We start from the raw sequence: 16,865 nt of genomic DNA, 5'->3' as shown, positions 1-16,865 counted from the left end.
CCCTTTTCCCTCTTCCCCCTCCCCGTCCCTTCCTCCTCTCTGTCTCTTTCTCTCTCTCTCCCTCCCTCACTCCCTCCACATGTACTGAAAATTCCACTAATTAGAAATCCATTTGTGGATAGTAAGCATCTTCTAAAGCTGCAAATTCTTTTAGGATGATTAAGGACTGTTAGACATACACAGAGAAATGTGAATTAATCTAATCAACTCTTTTCCTCCCAATACCTTTTTCAGGTCAGCTTCACTGAGGAATTGGGAGTTGTGACTTGGAGAGGATAAGGGGATGGTCATTTCAAAGTATAGGACACTTGAGAAGTTGGGGAAGCCAGAATGGAGTCCTATGCTATTGTATGGGGTGGGGGGGGGGGTTCCAGGATAGCAAGAGGACAGTAGTATATGAGGGAAGGCACACTGGAAAATGGAAAGGGGTACAGAAAGGAGAGGCGAAGAATGCCAAAAATAAGCTTTATTCTGTTTTTCAAAATTTTTTCTAGAGTTAACTGTCAAAAAAATCTTCCCCTATTTTTTCTCCATTTCTCTAACATATCACATAGTTCCCACTAGTTCAAACAAGTACTAAAGTTTAACTCTTATTTCAACCTCCATTAGAGTCCTACCATGATGACAGTCATTACCCTAGTTTCTCAAAGGCCATTCTGACAGAATACAAGCTCTAACTGATCCTACCAGGATATAAAGACTTTTGAGTATAGACTCAACAATCATTGTAATTTGAAGGGCAGCAAAGTATAAGTTGAGTGAGTCTTCCTACTATACTGGCCCCAGGGTGATTTTTTTTTTGTCCATAGCATCCATTGAAGACCATTATTAAGTCATGAAGGGTTTGGAATCTTCATCCATTACGAGAGTATCAAGTAATTTGATTGTGTTACAGTTTAAATAGATTCATATGGATCAATTTGAGATTCTGTCACCTCTAAGCATTTTTTACATTTCTACAGAGAAATGAATTCCAATTTCCAAACAACTGAATTGCTAAGGAAACTTTTGGAGTACAATAATAAAGATTACCAATACTTGCTTCCCTATATAAGGCTCTCACCTTGGGCAGCTAGGTGGCATAGGGGATAGCACATTGGGCCTGGAATCAGGAAGACTCCTCTCTCTAAGTTCAAATCTGGTCTCAGACACTATGTGACCCTGGGCAAGTCACTTAACCCTATCGGCCTCAGTTCCTCATCTGTAAAATGAGTTGGAGAAGGAAATAGCAAACTAGTCCAGTATCTTTGCCAAGAAAACCCCAAAAGGGGTCACGAAGAGCCAAAAATGACTGAAAAACAACTGAACAAAAAAGAGCAGCTTGTTTCAGATAAACACTCAAAAATTTTCTTCAGACTTTAAACAGATTAATAATAGAACCCAGAGTGGAGAAGTATAATCCTAGCTCTGCCATAACTAGCTGTTTAACCTTGAGCAAATCATTTAATCTCTTTAGGCCTCAGTTTCCTCATCTGTAAAATTAGATTGAACTAAATTATTTCTAAAGTTCCTTCTGACTCAATATTATATGTCTTATGACTCATTGTGCATGGGTTGGAATATCTTTCTTCATTTGTTTCTGAGTGATCCAAAGAAATCTTGATTTGTTTTTTAAATCACAAATATCAGTAGTTTCCCAACAACTCATAATTAAGAAATAGCTGGAGGGCCCTTTCTCATAGTTCCTGTTTAACCTTTGAGTGAAAACCATGCTCGAGACATGTTGCAGACTGAACTCTTTCAAAGTCAGTCAATGCATGTCATTGCAGCATCTGTTATCACTGCAGCTCCCATCTCTGTCCCCCTTAATGTAGCCTCTTAAAATCCTTCGTTCCGTTCAGGACTCAGGTCAAGGGCCAGCTTCTACAGTAAGTCTTCCCAGAACACCCCACTCGTGCCTGCTTCCTTCCCTTCTCAGTATACCTTGGATGTTAATTGTATCTACAGTATTTATTATTATATGTATTTTGTTTATAGCTATCTTGTGCAAATGGCCCTGATTGAATACAGAGCATCCCAAAAGTCTTTTCTGTATTCCGTCCAAGCGGCTGGTACACAGTAGGTGCCTAGTAAATGCTTGTTTTGTTGTTTGATCGTATCTAAAGTCAGCCTTGTTTGTACCTTCATTTTCACTCAAGGACCTTATGTAATGCTTAGGTGCATTACCAATCTGACAATGCCATTCAGACAATTTTTCTGCAGTTATCTTATGGGAGTAGAATTTTGTTATATACGAGATGTCCCAAAAGTATTAGCACAGATTTAAGCTTTAATAAGTTCAAAAGTATAAATGCCACAAATTGATTTAAACTGTCATTTCAAAATTTTTTTACATTTCTTTTACATGTTTTTAGGTTTGTGAATTTTTAAGGATTTTTTAATATATCATGATGTGACTGACATTGTGTGTTGCTTGTGTGATAGTTTCTGGATGACACTTTCTCAGACAGGTGGATGGGTAGAGGTCTTCTGGTTTGGCCACCTTGGTCAGTTGATCTATCTCCATTAAAACATTTTTTTTGCTTTTTGGAGGGGGGAAGGCAGGGCATTGGGGGTTAAGTGACTTGCCCAAGGTCACATGGCTAGTAAGTGTTAAGTATCTGAGGTCGGATTTGAACTCAGATCCTCCTGATTCCAGGGCCAGTGCTCTATTCACTGCACCACCTAGCCGCCCCCATTAGAACTTTTCTTGTGGGGGTCATATCAAAGCTGTCATATATGCACCAAAACCTTGTTCTTTGGATGAGCTATGATTAAAAATGTAATCCTTTCAATCACTAAGAAGTTTATAAAAGTTTTTACAAAGTTTGAAAGTCAGCTAGAGTAATGCATAGCATGATAATGGTTACATTTAATTTTAATGAATAACATCAGTATTTTAACATTTTAATTCATAATTAACTTTTCAAATGGTGGGAGTATTTTGTAAGTTTGTAGCATTTATACTTCTGAAGTTATTAAAGCTTAAAACTAAGACTTTTGAGACATCCCATGTAAGGGAATAAGGGAGGTTAGTCCCATGGTTTAACTACTATAGAGAACTCCTGGTTGAGGAAATTCTCTCCTCTAGTGCAGATTGGCACCTTCTCTGCATCTTAGTCTTAGAGAATTGCCAAGAACATCAGTTCTTAAACTGCATGGCCTCAAGACCTTCCAAAGAGCTTTCAGTTACATGGGTTATATCCATCAGCATTATCATAATAGAAATTTTAAAGTCTTAGTATTGTTTTGAAAGAAGAGATAGAAAATAGAGTAATAGAAAAAAGACAAAAGAAAAAAGAATTTTGACTTTGTGGACCTTCTGAAAGGTCTCAGGGACCCTTTAGGGATCCCTGGACCAGACTTTGAGAACTACTGACCTAGAGCCCTGAGAGGTCAAGTGTCCAAAGTCACACAGCCTCTGTATATGTCAGAGGCAGGGCACAAACCCAGGTTTTCATAGCTTTGACACTGACTCTCTATCCACAATGCCTCTTGACATTATGTAATACTAACTTTAATAGATGATGTTATTATAACACTTTATGGTTTGCAAAGTGCTATACATGCATTGTGATCTTATGAGATAGACACAATGATTATGCCTATTTTCTAGATTAAGAAACTGAGCTATGGAGAGAATATCATTATCCAGAGATCATCTCCCAAAAATGTCAGAGTATTGGTTCCCCCTGAGGAATGGCTTTTACATGAAGCTGTCAGTTATATCATTTATTGGGCTACAGGTGGGGATATGCAAGGACAGTATTAGTTCTGAGGAAAAGAATGATAGTGATGGTTATTTTACTATCTATCCATTCAATTTTTGACTATAAAGACTCGGAAAGGTCTTCTAAAATACTTCATTGAACTCTGAGGGTGATTATAAAATCAATATTTTCCATTCCCAGTTCCATGATCTGTAAAAGTCCCTTGAACATTAGGGCCTAAAGAAGTTTTAGGATTTTAGGTGAATGTCCTACATGGACTCTCTGGCCTCTCTGGTACCTTTGATCACTAGTTTCATCCCCCCTGCCCTGATCCCCATCAGATAGAGTGATGGTGCCATGATATTTAGTTTTTCTCTTGCTTCAGTAACTTCCTCTTAAGTTTAAAGATTGTACCTCTTTGCTTGAAACAATGCCAATAGTTCATGAAGAGGATATGAACTCCTTTAACCACTGTCGGTATTATTCATCTAATGATTCAAGTTCGAATTGAACTAATGCTTATTAAATACCTATTATGTGCAGAGTACTGTACTAGGCATATAAAGATGAAAGATGAAGCTGTTCCTCTTCTCAGAGAACTGTGTTCTGGGGGAAGGAGTAAGATAGAGATTCTGGAGGAGTAGAGGTAAGGAAAGGAACACAGCATGTCCCCAGATAACACATAATATCAGATAGTAGGTGATAGGGACAAAGGAAAGATCCATACTTATGCTCTTAGAAAATGTCTTGCATACTTGTTTCCTTCTGCTAGTAGTTATCTATTTGTATGTGTGTATATATATATATATGTATATATATATATATAATATGTGTGTGTCTGTGTGTATGTATGTATGTATGTATGTATGTGTGTTGCATCTTCCCAACTAGGTTGTAACTCTTAGAGGTTAACAGCCATATCTTACACTTCTAACCGGTTTATTGGGTTGCATGGGGTATTCAGGGATGGCTAGTACTTCTACTGTGAGGATTAACAAAGCCCTTTTCAGATCTGCTCATCTGCCTTTGGTGTCTACCTGATTCTCCCGACTCTTATCTGTGGTGCCAAGAAATCATAGCAGGAACAGCAGCCGAAGTGGCTAGGCAGGTGGGAAGTACCTGACCTCAAATCCATTGGCAAGTTAGGGGGATAACATTCCCCCAGACGAATGGGCAGATGAGAACAGTTTGTTTCATTGGCCATGAAGGGAGCTGAGGCAGGTGCTGTGGTGTGCTTGGTCAGACATCAAAAACACCAAGGTCATCCTCTGCATCCTGGGCCATCTCCAGTCCTCTTGCCTTTTTTCTCACCCTTGAACTTCGATAACTCTGGAAGAGAGAGGCTGATGACCTTGTGTGAGTCGGCCTCACTTAAATCCAAGTGCAAGTCAAGACATCACCCAACACCCACAATTTTATCCTGTGTAGTGATGTCATTAGTCTGCTTTGAAAATGAAGGAAGAACAACAACAACAGCCTGTTTCTACCAAAACACAGTTCTTGGGGGGTGGCTGGGTGGTGCAGTGAATAGAGCACCAGCCCTGAAGTCAGGAGGACCTGAGTTCAAATCTGGTCTTAGACACTTAACACAAAAACTAGCTGTGTGACCTTGGGCAAGTCACTTAACCCCAATTGCCCTACCTTCCCCCCTCCAAAAAACAAAAACCAAAACAAAACAAAGTTCTCTGCATGTAGTAATGGTTTTTTAAGCTTACTTTAAACTGTCAAGCATTTTATAACCTTAACACTATATAAGTGTAAGTTTTCAACATCACTGTTGCCACAAGGATGTTTGTGGCCAGTTCACTTGAATCAACTCCATACTGACATCATAATACAATGCCTGGTGCATATGGCTGCTGAGGTACATGTGACTGCAGCAGAAAGGAACACTGGCCATGAAGTCAAGAGACCAGGGCTGCACTCCTGGCCCTGCCTCCCTCTAGCACCCCTCTGTACTTCAGTGTACTCGTCTGTAAGATGGGACTAATGATATTCCTATTGCTTCCCTCCCTCAGTGGTTGGGGAGAAAAGCCACTATAAATTTTAAAGCATTATAGAAGTTAGAATCATTATTATCATATTAAATCACCTTATTATTGTGCATATTTCTTTATATCCAAGGTATAAAGGAAGCATCACAGGTCTTAGACTCAGAAATGGGTTCTGGCTCTTTTATTTACTTCTCATGATATATCACAACCTCTCTGATCCTCCGTTTATATTCAGGGATGCAATGGGGAAAATGACCCTCTCTCTGTCTGAGGTTGCTGTGACAAAAGTAGAGTGCTAGATTAATATGAACTTATTATCACTAATAGCCATGTCCCTGTGTGTGCTAACAGGACTAAAGAGGTTAATGGATGAGCAGCAGCCTTTCTCTAAGCTGTCTTTTGAGTCATGACTGGGGTGATATGTTTAGGTCCTGTCATATATTGCCATTTTCTGTCTCCATCTGCCTAATATCTTTGTTCAAAAGGAACTCACTCTGGCAAGAGCCCTGAGCTCCTCTGAGCGGGCTGTTGAGGATTGTCCAGCATGCCATAGTTGGGTCTATTTCAGGGCATCCGTAAAGTCTAGCCTACTTATTGTAGTTTACCCTATGAAGTTCATAGCCCAGTGAAATGTAAATTCCTTGAAGGCATGGACTATCTCACTTTTTGTATTTGTATCTCCAATGCCTACCACAGTGCTTGGATTACAGTGGGAGCTTAATAAATGTTATTTTTTTCTTCCCATTGAGTTCCCACTCCCACATGTGTCTAATCCCATGGAATTTTGTTGTTAGTCAAGTACTGGTAGATTTTCTATGCTCCAGGAATTCGTTGTTAGTCATACTGCCTTATTGTTGTTTTTATGGATACATTTTGTTTTTACATTACATTGATTTCTAATATACCTTCTCCTACTACCACCACTCATCAAACCTTCTCTTGTAACCAAGACTAAAAAAAGAAAAAGGAAAAAAACAGTTTAGCAAAATCATCCAATGTATCAACCAGCCTCATCTGACAGCTTATGCAACATTGCACACCCATAGTTCCCACCTCTCCAGTGAAGGGAAGAAAGTGTATTTTGTCATCTCAGATCCAAGATCAGTCCTAATCATTTACTGTGAGTAATTACTTCTAGATACTTCTAGGTGATGAATGAAACTATTCTCAAGACCTTAATTGGTAATGGGAGTTTTTAAATTCTTGGTATCCTATCTTTTAGTTTCCAAAAGGAAAACAAAAACAGCATTCTTAACTTGTTTTACTACATTGCCTTTTAGTGTATAGGCTGATAGTGCACAGCTTTGTCACTGGAAAGGGGCAGTTTGGAAGATTTTTGCTTTCTTTTTTTTTCCCCAAGAAATTTTTTTGAGTGAACACTTCCAAGAGAACAATTTATACAACGTATTCACAATATGTAAAAGAAAACACTGAAGGAAATCAGAACTCTAATCATGATTTTAATGGATTGAAGACTGCTTCTCTCCCTTTAATGCAGAGGTGGTTGTCTTTGTTGTGGAATAAGGCATACCCTGTCAGACATGGTCAGCATGTCTGTTTGTTTTGCTTATTTTACTTGACTTTGTCTTTGGTTTGGTTTGGTTTGGGGAGGGGGAGAGTGTTGCAAGGAAAGTCACTACTGAGGTATGAAAGTGGGGAGAGTATCATGAAGAAGTGAAAGTATTTCTTAAAAAGCATCAGTCAAAATAATTCTTTTTTTTTTAATCCCATGTCACCCATATTACAAATTATAAAAAAAAACCTCAGGCTAGATGTAGAGATCATTTCCTTTATAAAAAGCAAAAATACACTGCCTTCTGGAGAGGTATTTTCTCTTCTGAATAGTCCCTCTTGAGTATATTTTCTAATGATACTTGTAAGCTTTCTCAAATCTCTCAAAAGTTCAAGGAGACTGCTTGCTGTATCTCCATCTACCTCCAAATTCCATATGCTATGCCTCCCTTATTTGGGGCTTTATTCTACAAATAATATGAGAGTAAATTATTTCTATATTTAGATAAATTGATTATGGCACCCATAGCTGATAACCTTTTATCATGGTCAACTTCAGTGCATGCTACTAAGAGATTGAACCACGGGAGAAAGTCAGGGGGTCTCATGGAATTGGGAAAGCAAACTGTGCTGGTCTCCTCTCCAGTGAATATACTTAGCATCCCATTACCAATCATCTTCCATTAACTAAGTAGACAGTATTCCGGATGGACCCCCAGATAAAGAGGAGCAATTTGTCCATCAGTGAGATGAAAAAGAATTTTGATTCTTACCATTGTATGGATTTTTACCATCTGTTGGCAAGTTCCTGATGTTCATTAGCAATAATACCATTTTATCAAAATGTGTCAACCATGTGGTTCAATTCAGAACTTATAACAAAGGGAACCCTTTCAGTTCCAAAGGAACACCTTTGTTATTGATGCATTCAAATTGTGAATTATAAATAGCAAAAATGAGTGATTGGGATTGATAATACATGAAGCTTTACATGTTAGTTTGTCATTTGTTAAAGGAAGGTGTGATAAGTTGGTACCTGTGATATCTGTGCATTTGATCTAAGGTTTTGTTACCATTGAACATCATCTTCTTTTATATAGTTGTACTCATTTTGCATATTTTTCTTTTGTCTCTTCTATCTTCATTTTGCATCACTCCATACAAATGAACTCTTCACATTCTTTATGATGCAGTAATATTCCATGATTCTCATATGCCACTTTTAATTCAGCCATTCTCCAGTCATTGGGCATACCATTTCTTTCTAACTCTTTGGTATTACAAATCATGCTGCTAGGGATATTTTGTAGAAATAGGCCTTTATTTTCTGTCAGTACATGTATAAAACAAGTAGTGGGATTCTTGGATCAGAATTTAGATCTAGGGCGGCCAGGTGGCTCAGCGAGTAAGAGCACAGGCTCCACTGTCAGGATGACCTGGGGATCAAATCTGGGCTCAGATACTTAGCACCACACCCAAAAATAACTGGCTGTGTAACCTTGAGCAAATTACTTAATCCCAATTGCTTTTAAAAAAAAGTTATATCTATTCCATAACTTAGAATTAGAAAATTCCATAATCTATTCCCCTTAGACAAAGAAATCTCAGCCCAAACGATCAGTGTGGACTGTGGTCAGGTGACATTAAAAGGTGCTCTTATCTTTATTACAAATCACCAACATCATAAGGACCTTCTCTTTCCAATAATGGTGGAACTCATGCCTATCAAGGCCCTTGCACCTACAGAGTACTCTGATGCCTTATAATGCTATCTAAAGGGATCTATCCTATATTACAGAACTATATGATAGATAAGTTCCTTTTTCTACTTCGAGGAACTAAGCTCGCTTGTATAAGAACTAAGATGAATCTGTGCTATATATAACAGCACAGTATGGTCCAAAGAACTCTGACTTTGGAGCCTAAAGACCGAGGTTTGAATCCCACTTCTGACATTTTCTATCTTTAGATCATTAGACAAGTCATTTACCCTAGCTTGCTTCCTTACCCTTAGCTATAAAATAAGGGGCATGTACATCTATGATTCCTTCTAGCTCCAGATCCATGATTCTGTTAATGAGTCAAGTTATATTTAGCTAGCAGCATAGTTTTAGACAGTCCATAGCTTTTTTAAAGGATTTCTTTTTTTTGGGGGGGGGGTTCCAGTAGCTCTATAGGGAAGTAAATGAAGTGTCATTGGCACCTCAAGTTTCACTGAAGCAAGATATAGTCGGTCAGTTAATAATCAATAAACATTTATTAAATGTCATCTGTATGCCAGGCACTGTGCTAAATGCTGGGGATACAAAAAGCATCAAAAGATAGTCCCTGCCTTCAGGGGACCTCACAATCTAATGGGAGAGACAAGTAAGCAAATATTCACAAGCAAACTGTATACAGGATAAATAGGAAATAATTAACAGAGGGAAAGCACAAGAATGAAGGGGCATTAGGAAAGGCTTCCTGCAGAAGATGGGGTGTTAGCTGGCACTTAAAGGAAGTCAGTAAGTAGAGATGAGGCGAAAGGGCATTCCAGGCATGGGGGACAGCCAAAGAAAATGACCTAAGCCAAGGGATATGTGTATGTGTCTTTATATACCTTTCATGTTACATCACAATTCTCTTTCCAGATCTGTGATTGCATTAGGAAATTCCCATTAACCAACACAGATTGGCAACTGCCCTGCAAATTGTAGACCTCAGAGTAGTCTGGCACACTGGAAGGTTTGGTAAATTATCCAAGGTCATGCAAACTAGAGTTTTGTTGTTTTTTTTTAAGTCCCCTTCCAGGTCTCCTGCTCAATTTAAACAGGAGTCATTATTCAACACTGAAGGAGGACAACTGGGTTGGAATTCAAGCTCCATCACTAATTCTGTGACCTTGGATAAGTCGCTTCTTGGTCATGCAGTTTTTTCATCTGTAAAATAAGAATAATGACCCCTGCATGAGCAGCAATGTATGTGAGAAGACTAAAAATTATAAAATTCCATATAAATATTGGGTATTTTTATATTTTCTATATTGCTATGGTTGTATTTTTTTATACCATTTTAAATGTATGGCTACTGAAAATTCCTTCCTTTTCCCAATGCCTTATTCTGAGGCCTTCCTTCTTTTCTATCTTCATAATTCCTTAACTAATCAAAATGTTTAGCGAGTACGTGCTATTTTCAAGATATTTGTTGTCATGCAATGAAGGCTACAAGGACACAATAAGACATAGCCTCAGCCCTCTAGAAAATAACAATCTAATAGTGAAGACAAGACATATATGTTTGGAAAGGTAAATAACAACACAGCAGTGTTAGAAGTCCTTAATGAATAGATTGATTATAGATTTAGAGCTGGAAGGCATCTCAGTGGCCATTTAGTTCAACTCCCTCCCCCCCCATTTTATATATAAGGAAACTGAGGCCCGTAAGTGACTTGCCCAAGGTTATACAAGAAGTAAACATCAGAGATGAGATGGTATCCTAGAGACTCAGAGAGGCCACTGTGGACCTTTTCACCATGTTTTGGGGTTTTTCTTGTTGTTTTCCTATAATATGTCTATTCCTTCCCTCTTTAAATTTCTGATTCGGAATATCATTACAAGAAACTAACTCAGCAAGTTATTGAACTATAAGGAAAAGATGAGATTTGCATGTGTGATTTCTGATTTTTTTTATGAGAATTCACAGATTTACCTATTGAAGCAGACTCCTGGTAAACAATTACTAGACCAAGATCTAGCCTAGAGAATTTAAAACCTTATTTTCAAGTCAATGCCTGGAATTTGTGCACAAAGGAGTGGGAAGAGGTTCCTTCCTGAGCACAGGAAGGGACAAGATTCAATGACTCAAGCATAGGATAGGCCTGTTTTTATGATCTCAAGAACTCCAGCTTGATTTTTTTTTTTTTTGGCCTTGTTCAAATTGCTTAATCTTTCAGTGCTGGCTCTGCTGAATTTTTCAGAATCTCGGAGCTTCAGATGCATCGTCTCATTCACTGGTCCTCATAAAATTTCTATGAAATGAGTAAGGGAACCATAGTCTTATTGTCTTTTGTAGGCTAAATAAGTCGGTGAATGAATGTATGAATGGCTGAATCACAGAAAACCTAAATGATTTGTCCAAGTGGCAGAGCCAGGCCAGGAACTAAATAAAGGTTTCTAATTCACAGGCCACTCTAATGATTTACCCATTAGACCACTAATTCCCAGGCCTGGTTTTGTGACACCATCCTTCCCCCTCCCACCCTAACTCCCTTTCTTTCTCTCTCCCAGGAAATCCCCAATTGACTCAAGTGCAAAATTGTTCTAATACAAAACAAAATATATTCTAATTTTTAAAAAATAACAATAATGTTTTAGGTGAGAGAGCGGTACCCCAGAATCAGACAAATAAGCACAACTCCTCAAAGTTTGAACTCCTTGCCTCAGACAGCATGATCTCAACCAAACAACACTTCGACACTGCTCCATAGGGCAATTATAACCATTGTACGCAGAAAAAAGAAAAAAAAAAACGAAATCTCAGGCTCAGGTGCAAGTTCCTTTCCTTCCCCTCCCCCAAGCCAGAGTATAGCAAGGTCACCACAGGGCATTTTCATTACAATCAGTTTCCCCAACTTATGGGGCAGCTCCTTCTTTTCTCCATTAGAGCGTCCAGCTGGCAGGCCTCTCCCAAAGCCCAGTGAGGGTGGGGGCTGCTTTCTTTGCTGTTGGTTTGCTTACAAAGCTCTGGGGGCCAGCCTGCCTGTCAGGCCTCGCCTCTTCTGGCCTGCCCTTTGTTGATGACAGACCTCAGGAAGGCCTACTCTCTGCAGCCTGAGACCTTGCTAAGTGCCTATTCAGCTCAACAAGGAGGGGGGAGGCTTGTCTCCAGCCGGCATTGAGCACATTTAAAATGGGCACTGGCTTCACCAGCCAGGAAATTGTTGAGTTGTAATTCTTCCCCTCAATCCCCTCAGTGATGCGCCCCCCCAAACACCATCTTCTCTTTCTATAGTGACCCTGCCCATCACGAAGTTCTCTCAAACAATGAGCGGCAGCCCCCACATTGGCACTATCACAAGTGCCTAAAGTTGTCTAGGTTGAAAATATTTACAATGAAGCCGGGCTCCTGTGAGTCCCGGTGAAGCAGCCAGCAGTCCTGGCCTTTTATGCCAGCCTTCTGAGAAGCTCTGAACAATGAGACCTTGGTGTAGCCCTTGAGAAAAGGGTGCCCACTTCTGAGCAAAATGCAAGTCAGTGGCTTTGATGTACCCAGACGTCCCCAGCCATGCAAATGGTGTCTGAGAGCCTGAATTTGGTGGCAGTGTCGGGGAATCAGGGGAGTAGCACCGACTAGTTTTTGGTTTTTTATTTTTTTTCTTTCTGGAATATTTTAAACTCACTTTCCTGGCATTCTCTGAGTTTCTATTCTCTTTGTAAAAGGCCAAGGTCATTTAGTCCACGGTATTTTTATATCACTTTTCACATCTAAGTAATCACTTCTTTTATAGTCTAGTAGAGTGATTTGGCAGCTAAAATCAGCATTGCTTTTAAGACCATTTCATATCAGAGTACATAAAACTGCATCCACTGCTATTCCTTTCCTCTCATCCAAGTCCCCTCTTCTTGATGAAAGGCTAGCTCAGAAACAATATCATAGGATCATTGATTTATATATTTTATATTCATATTTATATATCTTTTTCCAGCAAGAGGCAGTGGTCAGTATGTAGGAGCTTGTACAGGGTTGTACAGGTCCAGTCATTCACACATACCGGCTTTGGCATCTTAGGCAAGTCACCTCATTTTTCCAGACAATTTTCCAAGATTATAAATTGCAGAGAAGGTGTCAACCTACCCTGGGTAAAGTTTCCTCCTCCCAGAATTCTTTGTATCAGTGAAATCAATCACAGTGAAATATACACTTTTTTCCCCCATAATATGTCAAATCTAATCTCTAAAACCATCAGATAGGTAGGTGGTCTCCAAAGGTTCCCTAGAGGAGTTCGATTATAATAGATTATTCCTTCTATACCTTAGAAAATTTGTTTTGGTGTCCTTTGACATACTGGCTCTGTGTGCCTGGGCAAAGGCACTTATTCTCTCAGTGCCCCCAAGAAACTCTAAAAACCATGCATTACAGAGGAAGTACTGCCCATTGCACTGGTAGATGGAGTTTCAATTCTTCAAGTTCCTTACAAAGAAAAAATTCTATCAGTTTCTGTATTCTCAGATTTTTCTAATACCTAAAGTTTCTTTAAAGAAAATGTTTTCTGAAATGAATGAAAGAAAAATCAAGATTAAAACAAAATGTTCCTTTATAGTTTTAACCACTATTTTACATCCAAGTATTTACCCCTTGTCATTTACTGTTTTCTGTTGGAAGCCAACAGGCAAAGGAGGCCTCTCCTGTTAAACTGCCCTCAGGGCTGGAGATAGAGGTAAAAAGTTCACCTTGTTGCTAACATTTGCTTCTGGGGTCCACTGCACCCAGGCCGTCTTTATTTTTTAAAGTAAAAAAAAAAATTAAATGTGTTTCGGCATCTAACATCAAAAAAACCTTTCAGTGAAAGAAAGAACTACTTTATCTCAGGATGTTATGTCAGTTTAGATTTTTAGGCAGTACTTTTCTAAGAGAAGAGGAATAAAAAAAGATTGGTATAGTCCTGGAAAATGGGGAAGGAGATGAAGAAAGGAATAATTTGGGTTTTATATTTCCCTTATGAACGGAACGGGCAGCTAGGTGGTGCAGTGGATAGAGCACCAGGCCTGGAGTCAGAAGGACTTAAGTTCAAACCCAACCTCAGGACATTTAATAGCTGTGTGACCCTGGGCAAATCACATAACCCTGTTTGCCTCAGTTTCCTCATCTGTAAAATGAGCTGGAGAAGGAAACAGCAAACCACTCCAATATCTTTGCCAAGAAAACCCCAAATGGGGTCATGAAGAGTCAGACACAACCAGAAAAACAACTTATTGTATTTACAACACCAAACTTCATTTTACCTTGCCTGAGGAAGTCAATTTTTGTGACCCTATGTTTACTTCCTCCGTGATTTCTCCTATAAAATGACAAATATCAAAAGTCGTAAAAAAAAAATTTAAGAAGCCCACAAGCAGGGTATACAGGGTGTCCCAAAAGTGCAGTTTCACCTGTAATAGCTTGTAATTGCACCAAGACTTTTGGGACAGTGTGAATTATAGCAGGAATGTCACTGATCTACTGAGGAACCTATTCTTTCTTAAATTGACATAATGGGTGATTGGAATTAATAGGCCATTGATGATATGGAGGGGGAATTACTTTAAGCCCCAAGTAAAATGGCTTGCTACAATATTATGCAAATGTCTTCTGTTTGTGGAAAATGTATTTTTTTTCCTCATCCCATTTCCATCTCTTTTTTGTTCTATCTTCCTCCTTTCCTTTTTAAAATAAGGTTTCTGGGGGTGGCCAGGTAGCACAGCAAGTAAGAGCACCGGCTCCAGTGTCGGGATGACCTGGGGATCGAATCCGGGCTCAGACACTTAGCACCCACCCAGAAACACCTGGCCGTGTAACCTTGAGCAAGTTACTTAACCCCAATTGCTTTAAAAAAAAAAAATAAGGTTTCTGCGCTCTTTAGGCTACTGCCCTCTATAGTTTGCACAATCTTATTAAGTAATAGCCTAAAGTTGGTTGTTCTCAGTTCGATTTATTTATCATATATTAACAATGCTCTAAATCCTATTTAAAATAAGTTCTTTGCGGGGGGGGGGGGGGGGTGCTGAGCATCACCAGTGCAGAGAGCCACTTCATCTAGGCACATCTTTGACATAACTTATGACCTGGATACCAAGAGATTAAGTGACCTTTCCTATGTTCAACCCAGCCAGTATGTGTCAGAGTCAAGACCTGAAGCCCAGGCCTTCCCAGGGCCAAAGCCAACCTTTCAATCACTAGGTCAATCTACCTCTTCACTCTTGTCCCTAATGTATTTATGATTTGAGTGCAAAGGCTGTCCTATATGAAACACAGATGAAGATCAAATCACCATATTCACAATCAAAATAAGAAAAATCTGACTTACTTCCTGTTCTTATTCCTCTTTCATCCATTTAAAATAGAAGAAGGACCAGACAGAGAACAAGAAGAGGGCAGGTAAAGGAATAAAGATTTCTGCAGAATAACACTTTTGGGTTTAATGGGGAAAAAATTATTTGAGGAACATCTCAAAGAATAGAGGTCTAATACGGTATATACATACACTACCTGAGAGAAGAGAACATCGACATTCATTATTAAAGCAGCATACCATACAGGCAGATGGAACTACTGAGAGGAAATCTAATTGTCTTTTTTTTCTTTTCCTTCCATTGTGTTTGCTTACAGATGATCATTCCCGGATACTTTTGAAATCTGAAAATAGCCACGACAATTCTGACTACATCAATGCAAGTCCCATTGTAAGTATGTAAACTTATCCTAAGTCAACACTTGCTCTTTGTTCAAGTGGCATTAATATGGTCAGATCACCAGGACTGTTTTAATTTAAAGAGCCAAAGTTGTCTTTCTGAGACAGCATAAGCCAAAAAATAATCCTGATCTGCTATAGAAGGGGTTCCTTAAACTTGCAAATACAGTCAGCTCAGTCCCCATTCAATGGGCAGGATCTTCTAGCCTGGTAAAGTGAATCCAAAGTTTAGACAATAAATTTATTGGACGATGAGATCAGTGAATGGTGGAATACTAGGAAACTACTATGATTCTGGGGCAGGATTCTCCATTCTATGAGGAGACTTTTTTCTGAGTTATCCACCCTCCTTTCCTTCGGTAGAAAAGGGAGAAAAAAACCTCAGAATGCAAAACCATCAGTTTTTAAGATGGTCGGTGACTCCAGGTCAGATTCAGAATTATGGGTTAGTCCCATTAAGGGGGGGGGACTTTCTTTTTAAGAAAAAGACTGATTCCTAATTGTGCCCTTATTTGAGAAACCAACACTTAGAATGCAATGAAGATCTCACGTACTGTCTACATTGGGAGGAAAAAATTGACATGCCAATTTCTCATAAACCACTTGGCCCAAGGCCCCAGTGAATAGGAAGTATTTCTGTCTTCCAGGGCCTCATCCTGTTGACGTTTTTGTTTTCCCCTGTGGACTGGGGTTAAACAGATAAGGTTGAAAAGGGGGCTATCTGGCCAATCTTAACTGAACAGAAAGGGGCTGGAGGAGTGGAAGGAGGGAAGAAAAGGGTGAAAAGTCAGACTTCAAGGAGTGACTCAAGCAGATTTTTCAAAACTGAATGTGATGAATATGATTACAGATGGGAAAGGAGATAAGCTGTTATCTATAAGTAGAGAAACTGCCAAAAGACAGATTTTTAAGAGGGTGTACTTAGTGGCATTTTAAACTGAAAGTTGAGCTGTGGGAATTGGTTATCTGTATGTCCAGGTAAGGGGAATTTTGCTTACTGTGGTTTTTCTGCCCCTTCCTTTAAGGATTTTCCCTTAAATTTGGTGTCTCTAGGAAGCAAGGTGACAGGAATCTTTCTGAAGATTACAAAGCTATGATGGATCAAATACTTGTCACTTGAGATCATAGGGCCACTTGAGTTAGGAAGCCCAGATCCTAAGTAGAAAGCATTAGGGAGTTGTGGAAAGTTTCTATATCTGTCTGGCAAAATTAATTTATGCAGTAAATTGTTTTTAGAATAAAAAC

At 39.1% G+C, this 16,865-nt stretch overlaps 1 protein-coding gene across 1 annotated transcript in view; it reads left to right on the top strand.

Annotated features, from left to right (window-relative positions):
* Positions 1–16,865, top strand: part of LOC138158691 (receptor-type tyrosine-protein phosphatase N2-like) — a 187,965-nt gene that overhangs the window by 93,656 nt on the left and 77,444 nt on the right. Inside the window, exon 5 of the mRNA XM_069084825.1 lies at positions 15,539–15,612. Coding sequence (XP_068940926.1) covers positions 15,539–15,612 — 74 coding nt within the window. The remainder of the gene's footprint in view (positions 1–15,538; positions 15,613–16,865) is intronic.

Source organism: Petaurus breviceps, unplaced genomic scaffold, assembly GCF_028583685.1.
Source record: "Petaurus breviceps papuanus isolate PSGF00001 unplaced genomic scaffold, PetGlider_PUasm1.0 115, whole genome shotgun sequence".
Lineage (NCBI taxonomy): Eukaryota > Metazoa > Chordata > Mammalia > Diprotodontia > Petauridae > Petaurus > Petaurus breviceps.
This window is presented reverse-complemented; position numbering and strand designations above follow the sequence as displayed.